The 8,954-nt window shown below is 35.4% G+C and overlaps 2 protein-coding genes across 2 annotated transcripts; both read left to right on the forward strand.

Moving 5' to 3' along the window:
* The first annotated feature begins 581 nt into the window (after window positions 1-581).
* LOC134842279 (histone 24-like) lies at window positions 582-1,308 on the forward strand. Its single transcript, XM_063858551.1, has one exon. It carries the CDS (start codon window positions 653-655, stop codon window positions 1,139-1,141), a length of 489 nt encoding a protein of 162 aa, XP_063714621.1. The 5' UTR covers window positions 582-652; the 3' UTR covers window positions 1,142-1,308.
* A 4,705-nt stretch (window positions 1,309-6,013) lies between these two features.
* Window positions 6,014-6,751, forward strand: LOC134842424 (histone 24-like). Its single transcript, XM_063858752.1, has one exon. It carries the CDS (start codon window positions 6,096-6,098, stop codon window positions 6,582-6,584), a length of 489 nt encoding a protein of 162 aa, XP_063714822.1. The 5' UTR covers window positions 6,014-6,095; the 3' UTR covers window positions 6,585-6,751.
* Window positions 6,752-8,954: the final 2,203 nt, after the last annotated feature.

Here is an 8,954-nt window from a genome sequence, read left to right on the forward strand (position 1 = left end):
CGTTCGAGAAGTGATGATATCAAAATCTGCTGTAATTCAGTCGTACTGTTTTTCAAATCATAAATTTATCTACCAGAGCAAAAAACCGATTTCAGATCTAAATATACCAAACCGCACTACACAAATTCATTTTAAGCGAAACACCTGAAATCAATGGCTTATTTCTCAAAGTAGCGAGCACATATAAATGGCGTTATGAGCGGAATAGGTCCGCAACAATCTCAACTATCTATATAATCCAGAGTTCAACCCCCAAAAATGCTACCAAACGCAATTTTTTGATCAAAACGTCGGTTATTTTTATTTTAGATCAACTGTTTGCTATTGTTTTTGCTTAAAATCTTATGTCACACACTTTGTAAAATAACTGTGTTTTATAGGTCCTGGTAGCTAATATTCTTGGGTACACGATCCATTTTTCAAATTTTTGATTAAACTTCTGGCTATTGTGAAAATAAGGAATTAAATTGAGCAAATCTGCTTTTTTCGTTTAAAATAATGTGATTTCTTTATTGCAGCGAGCGTTTTCGTTCCGGTTGAGCTCTGTGATATAAATACTGAGCTGAATTGTGTTCTTTTATCATTCTGCTCTACTTGCTTAACCTGCTGAATTCTAAACAGAAATTTCCCAAATTTCAACTCTAATTCAATCATGCCTGCCGCTACTCCCAAGAAAGCCGCAACCCCCAAGAAGGCAGCAGCTGCCAAGACAGCATCGCACCCACCCTTCGCCTCGATGATCAAGAAGGCAGTGAAAGAACTGAACGAGAAGGGGGGCTCGAGCAAAGCTGCCATCATGAAATACATCAACGCCAACTACAAAGTGGACGAGAAGGCCGCCAACCATGTCAAAACCGCCCTTCGAAGAATGATCTCCAAAAAAGAACTGGTCCACGCTTCAACAAAGAGCCACGGAGCCAGCGGAAGCTTCAAATTGCCATCAAAAGAGCCGGCAGCAAAGAAGCCAGCCAAGAAGACTAGCCCGAAAAAGAAGTCTCCAGTCAAGAAAGCCCCAGCCTCGCCAAAACCCGCAGCAGCAAAGAAGGCCACAACACCGAAGAAAGCAAAGAGTCCGGCTAAACCCAAGGCCAAGAAGTCTCCAGCCAAGAAAGCAGCTGGTAAGAAGCCAGCCAAGAAGTGAAGAGAGAATCTTTTGAAGAACTCCATCTCGCAATATTAGAAACTCGCTATTTAGCTGAACTGAGATTTAATTTTCTATTTCTCATTGTTGATTATTTGTTTTAGACTGTTTAGTCTCTAAACTATTATTTGTATAATGCTTCTTTGAATTAAAATAAAATGAAATGATCAATTTTTAGAGAAAAAGCTCGCAATCGAAAAAGGGAGTTAAAAGGAATAGATCGACCGAAGAAATAGAAAATGAACGGCGAATGCTTTGTTCTCGTATTTTTTTAATAGTGAAATCAACAAGTGGTAAAATTTCTTAACTGCATGTTAGTATTGTGTTGAAAGGTAGCAGGAAAATAACGTAAAATTTCACAACCTGCTACATGGTTTTGTTTTAACTTGTAATAAAATTATGAAATTTGGTAAACCACAAACATTTGTCTTTCCCACGAATCGAGGATTTTACGAAAAAAAGTTCACGAAAACAAGTATTGCGGCGCCATACTAACGCTACTGTAGACGAATGTTTTCTTCGAAATTCACTCGCAAATCAATACAAAGCCAAATGCTTTTGCCTGTTTTCGATCCGACCTGGAAGAAAATGAAATATTTGTGATCGGTGTCGTTTTTTACTCCATACAAATTTCGATTTTTTAATTTGCCATTGTTATTACGAGGCCAAACAGTTCCGACTGTCTTTTAAAGTCTATGGAGCAGCAAGATCATGAAAAGTTTGAATATAATAAAAATTTAAAAAAAAAAATTGAGAATTTGCGAAAACATCCCCCACACGCCATATTAAGCACAAAGTGATAGATTTTGCTCCTATTAACAAATCAATTATGACATATAAGCTTCCTTGAATCAATTTAGAACGGTTTCTAATACCGATTAGATCACCGCTTACGCGTTAATAGCGTGAAATATATTGCGCGTTAATTGTCTCAAAATGGCGATCTTTAAACCCCCATAACTTTACGAAAAATGACCACAGGTGAAATAGTTTTTCAAAATTAAGCCCAGGACTACAATAGCTTTCGATTGAAATAAAACAAATTCCGCCAAAACAGTCCGATTTTCGATAGGAAAGTAACGGAATATTTGTGCTCGGGGTGGGTTTTTTTCTTCAGACAAGTTTTGACTTTTTAACTAGCAATTTTGACGGATTATTTTATATCATTCAAAAGGCCTTGTTGTCCTCAGCTCAAATTTGAAAAGATATTTCACCTGTGATCATTTTTTGTAGAGTTACGGGGCTTCAAAGATTGCCATTTTGGACAATTTGGGACAATTAACGCGCGATATATTTCCCGCTATTAACGAGTAAGCGGAGATTTGATCCGTCTTAGAAATTGTTCTAAATTAATTGAAAGAAGCTTATTTGCCATAATTGATTTGTTACAAGGAGCGAAATCTATCCTTTTGTATTTTATATGGCGTGTGGGGATGATTTTCACAAAAAACCTCAAATTAAAAAACAATTCTTTATGTTTTATTACATTCAATTTTTAAATGTTATTACTGCTCCATAAACCTTAAAAGGCAGTCGGAACATTCAGCAGTTAACGAAAACAACTTTTGTGGCGCCACACTAACGCTACTGTATACGAATGTTTTCTTTGAAGTTCACTCGCAAATCATTACAAAGCCATATGCTTTTTACCTGTTATCAATCCGATCTCGAAGAAAATGACAAAATATTTGTGATTGGTATCGTTTTTTTTCTCCCTACAAATTTCGACTTTTCAAATAGCTATTGTCATCACCAGGCCGAACTGCGCACTGGATAGGCGCTCAATTTTTTGTCTGTATGTTCCTGGCTTTCAGAGACAAGTCTTTAAATATGTTCCAAAATGTAATTGGATTCCAGTGACAAAATTTCAGTGGATTCTGCGTACAAAAAAGTACACTATAAAATGACAATTTATACTTTTTGAGTGACTTATAAATTTTCATACATCACGCAAAAGGTAATGTAAGCAGATTGAAACCAGTTTGTAAGCCGATGTAGCAGATGTAAATCAGTTTCACCTTTGATCATTTTTTGCAAAGTTATGGGGTTTTAATGATTGCCAATTTGGGACAATTAACGCGCGATATATTTTCGTGCGATTAACTCGTAAGCGGAAAATTATTCCGTCTCATAAATCATGCGTATAAAATTAAATTTAAAAATGCCATTTGGTCCACTCATTTTTTGCTTTATGCGAAGTATATCATTTTGTTCTTTACATAGCTTGTGAGGCGATGATTTTAAGAAAAATCTCGAAACTTTTTGAAATTTTGCATAAACCATCATTTTTTTGTAAGATCACTACTCCGTAGACTTTAAAAAGCAATCTGAATATTCAGGGTTTCGACCTGATACAAGCAATCTTATTACCCTTGCGAATTTTTGTTTTTGTTTCGCATTTTAGAAACTTGTTCTTACCGAGATTCGGTTTTTATGTTGGTTGTACCTTTACAAATTCGATTTGCTAAATTTCTTTTATCCCTTGTTTTCAGCTTGATACGTTTTTGCCTACAATAAATCGGCTAAGTTGCGTCGCTCGACAAGCAAAAAAGAATTTTGTGTGCGTTTTTCAGATTCAACAATAGACATGACAAGAACTGGGCTCCCAATTTATCTTTAACTTGATTATTACGTTTTTTTGCTAATTTTATATCAGAAAATTTAGGGGGAATGAAAAAGTGAATTGCGGAGTGAATTTTCTGTGCTTCTTGCATAGAAACTGGATACCCTTGTTTCTAATTTTTTTTAGTAGTCTTTAACTTTCTTGTATTTTTTTCGTCTTTTTTCCGTAAACGAAAAAGGAAACATTTTTGGGTGGCTGTGTGATTTGAGGCGATTTATTATTTTTATAAGCCTTAATTTTTGAATTTTTTGGTTTTTTTCGGATTAAGAAATTTTGGCCTATAATATATTTGTCCCAGTTTTTCTACACTTGTTGCAGTCGCAGAACAGTAACCATAAGCATTGGTTTTAATCTGCAAATCAAATGTTGTAAAATTTCCACATTAAATGCACAATTCTTCTTTTTGATACTGGCTTTTTCAAGAATTCAAATTTTTGATTCATACGGTTCACCAGTCGACATAAGTCTTGACAGTAATTTTTCCTCTCGTTTTATCTCTTCAACTTTTCTTCTGATTGAAAACTTCCAAATTTGACCAAATTGACCTTTTTAGGATATTCAGATTCAATTCTAGCTGCCCATTTTAGATTTGTATCTTAACATCGCTCATATTTATTTAATCGGAAGGCGAATAGAGTTTGCTTGTGTGTGTTTTGAGAGGGAAGAGAGTTTAATACTTTTTTTATAAATCTTAAGTCCTGTGGTTGTTTGTGGTATTTTATTTTTGTCTTTGTTAACGGTTGGTAATTTTATCTTCAGATGATACGTTCACTTTTTTTGACTTGGCATGTTTTAGTTTCAAAACTAGCTGTATTCGTATTGATATTGCTAAATTTTCTGCCATTTTCCAAGTTATTTTCTTGGATTTTTTCCCGATTTAGTGGCTAATCTTGTTTTGCATTGCAAGTGCAAAGGGGCTCAGTTGTGCGCTTGTAATGAAAAATTTCAAGCTAAAAGTTAGTTTCAATTCAAATGTTTTCTGAGTTCGATTAGCTACGCGTTGGTCAAAATTGGAAGTTTCGTTTTCGTGAAATGACTTCTATCTCACTTTGACATCTTGCAAATTCTCATAGGTGTGTTAAAAATGTTAGCAGTTGAAATATATTTCCAATTGCTCTAAATACCAAAAAGATTTCCTAGCTTATTCCTTGAGAGTCGGAACAAAACGATTTTTTATATATTCATCATTCGGAACAGTAGATCAACTTTATGACAAAGTCAGTCAGTGATTTACTCTGGTATTGACTAACAGGCACCTTTTGCTAATTTTGAGACAACTTTTGAGTACGATTTACTTGTAATAAAGCAATAACCATTAAATTTATCAAGTCGGATATGAGGTAAATGTCATTTTTGAACATTTCCTATCTAATACACTGGTGAGGGCTGTACAACTAGTTGCGATGATAATTTCCATGCCCAGTCAGAAGTGTTTGGAACGATCGACTGCCCATGTTCAGGACAGATATGCAGTCTCACAACAAATGGATTCAACCTGGGCATATCTGTATTTTTATTTTATTTCCGTAACATTAAAATTGTTGTATCTTCCAGGTCTGAACATGTCTGATACAGTTCAGGGCAGATATGCAATCTCACAACAAATGGATTAACCCTGGGCATATCTGTATTTTTATTTTATTTCTGTACGGGGATAGTTCCAATTTGTTGGTTGATTTTTTTCTTTCATATCTAAAACCTTGAGGCAAAGGTTATGGGTACCTAGTGACCCGTATCTATTTTTTTCTAGGGTAGCCCTGGGTCCACTATGACTCGCATCACTATTTGTTTTTCCTATTTTTTTCGGGTCAGGAAAAAAATTTGGCCACTGCTGTTTTCATTTCTTAAAACACAGCCGTGTGCTTATCCCCTGATTCATTTTTTTTCCATTGGAAGGCTTACGTTTTCAATTCTCTTGTTTTTTTTTCGATGATAGTCACAATTTATCTTTTTGACTCGCTGCGTTAGCAAAAATTTTTAATAGGTGATTTTACTACCCATAAATGGCATAGCTGTTTCAATATCTTTTGGGGCTTTGTAAAATAACTGTGTTTTATAGGTCCTCGTAGCTAATATTCTTGGGTACACGATCCATTTTTCAAATTTTTGATTAAACTTCTGGCTATTGTGAAAATAAGGAATTAAATTGAACAAATCTGCTTTTTTCGTTTAAAATAATGTGATTTCTTTATTGCAGCGAGCGTTTTCGTTCCGGTTGAGCTCTGTGATATAAATACTGAGCTGAATTGTGTTCTATTATCATTCTGCTCTACTTGCTTAACTTGCTGAATTCTAAACAGAAATTTCCCAAATTTCAACTCTAATTCAATCATGCCTGCCGCTACTCCCAAGAAAGCCGCAACCCCCAAGAAGGCAGCAGCTGCCAAGACAGCATCGCACCCACACTTCGCCTCGATGATCAAGAAGGCAGTGAAAGAACTGAACGAGAAGGGGGGCTCGAGCAAAGCTGCCATCATGAAATACATCAACGCCAACTACAAAGTGGACGAGAAGGCCGCCAACCATGTCAAAACCGCCCTTCGAAGAATGATCTCCAAAAAAGAACTGGTCCACGCTTCAACAAAGAGCCACGGAGCCAGCGGAAGCTTCAAATTGCCATCGAAAGAGCCGGCAGCAAAGAAGCCAGCCAAGAAGACTAGCCCGAAAAAGAAGTCTCCAGTCAAAAAAGCCCTAGCCTCGCCAAAACCCGCAGCAGCAAAGAAGGCCACAACACCGAAGAAAGCAAAGAGTCCGGCTAAACCCAAGGCCAAGAAGTCTCCAGCCAAGAAAGCAGCTGGTAAGAAGCCAGCCAAGAAGTGAAGAGAGAATCTTTTGAAGAACTCCATCTCGCAATATTAGAAACTCGCTATTTAGCTGAACTGAGATTTAATTTTCTATTTCTCATTGTTGATTATTTGTTTTAGACTGATTAGTCTCTAAACTATTATTTGTATAATGCTTCTTTGAATTAAAATAAAATGAAATGATCAATTTTTAGAAAAAAAGCTCGCAATCGAAAAAGGGAGTTAAAAGGAATAGATCGACCGAAGAAATAGAAAATGAACGGCGAATGCTTTGTTCTCGTATTTTTTTAATAGTGAAATCAGCAAGTGGTAAAATTTCTTAACTGCATGTTAGTATTGTGTTGAAAGGTAGCAGGAAAATAACATAAAATTTCACAACCTGCTACATGGTTTTGTTTTAACTTGTAATAAAATTATGAAATTTGGTAAACCACAAACATTTGTCTTTCCCACGAATCGAGGATTTTACGAAAAAAAGTTCACGAAAACAAGTATTGCGGCGCCATACTAACGCTACTGTAGACGAATGTTTTCTTCGAAATTCACTCGCAAATCAATACAAAGCCAAATGCTTTTGCCTGTTTTCGATCCGACCTGGAAGAAAATGAAATATTTGGGATCGGTGTCGTTTTTTTCTCCATACAAATTTCGATTTTTTAATTTGCCATTGTTATTACGAGGCCAAACAGTTCCGACTGTCTTTTAAAGTCTATGGAGCAGCAAGATCATGAAAAGTTTGAATATAATAAAAATTTTAAAAAAAAAATTGAGAATTTTTGCGAAAACATCCCCCACACGCCATATTAAGCACAAAGTGATAGATTTTGCTCCTATTAACAAATCAATTATGACATATAAGCTTCCTTGAATCAATTTAGAACGGTTTCTAATACCGATTAGATCACCGCTTACGCGTTAATAGCGTGAAATATATTGCGCGTTAATTGTCTCAAACTGGCCAAAATGGCGATCTTTAAACCCCCATAACTTTACGAAAAATGACCACAGGTGAAATAGTTTTTCAAAATTAAGCCCAGGACTACAATAGCTTTCGATTGAAATAAAACAAATTCCGCCAAAACAGTCCGATTTTTGATAGGAAAGTAACGGAATATTTGTGCTCGGGGTGGGTTTTTTTCTTCAGACAAGTTTTGACTTTTTAACTAGCAATTTTGACGGATTATTTTATATCATTCAAAAGGCCTTGTTGTCCTCAGCTCAAATTTGAAAAGATATTTCACCTGTGATCATTTTTTGTAGAGTTACGGGGCTTTAAAGATTGCCATTTTGGACAATTTGGGACAATTAACGCGCGATATATTTCCCGCTATTAACGAGTAAGCGGAGATTTGATCCGTCTTAGAAATTGTTCTAAATTAATTGAAAGAAGCTTATTTGCCATAATTGATTTGTTACAAGGAGCGAAATCTATCCTTTTGTATTTTATATGGCGTGTGTGGGGATGATTTTCAGAAAAAAACCTCAAATTAAAAAACAATTCTTTATGTTTTATTACATTCAATTTTTAAATGTTATTAATGCTCCATAAACCTTAAAAGGCAGTCGGAACATTCAGCAGTTAACGAAAACAACTTTTGTGGCGCCACACTAACGCTACTGTATACGAATGTTTTCTTTGAAATTCACTCGCAAAACATTACAAAGCCATATGCTTTTTACCTGTTATCAATCCGATCTCGAAGAAAATGACAAAATGTTTGTGATTGGTGTCGTTTTTTTTCTCCCTACAAATTTCGACTTTTCAAATAGCTATTGTCATCACCAGGCCAAACTGCGCACTGGATAGGCGCTCAGTTTTGTGTCTGTATGTTCCTGGCTTTCAGAGACAAGTCTTTAAATATGTTCCAAAATGTAATTGGATTCCAGTGACAAAATTTCAATGGATTCTGCGTACAAAAAAGTACACTATAAAATGACAATTTATACTTTTTGAGTGACGTATAAATTTTCATATGTCACGCAAAAGGTAATGTAAGCAGATTGAAACCAGTTTGTAAGCCGATGTAGCAGATGTAAATCAGTTTCACCTTTGATCATTTTTTGCAAAGTTATCGCCAATTTGGGACAATTAACGCGCGATATATTTTCGTGCGATTAACTCGTAAGCGGAAAATTATTCCGTCTCATAAATCATGCGTATAAAATTAAATTTAAAAATGCCATTTGGTCCACTCATTTTTTGCTTTATGCGAAGTATATCATTTTGTTCTTTACATAGCTTGTGAGGCGATGATTTTAAGAAAAATCTCGAAATTTTTTGAAATTTTGCATAAACCATCATTTTTTTGTAAGATCACTACTCCGTAGACTTCAAAAAGCAATCTGAATATTCAGGGTTTCGACCTGATACAAGCAATCTTATTAC

This window comes from Symsagittifera roscoffensis, chromosome 3 (assembly GCF_963678635.1).
Source record: "Symsagittifera roscoffensis chromosome 3, txSymRosc1.1, whole genome shotgun sequence".
In the NCBI taxonomy this organism is placed as follows: Eukaryota; Metazoa; Xenacoelomorpha; order Acoela; family Convolutidae; genus Symsagittifera; species Symsagittifera roscoffensis.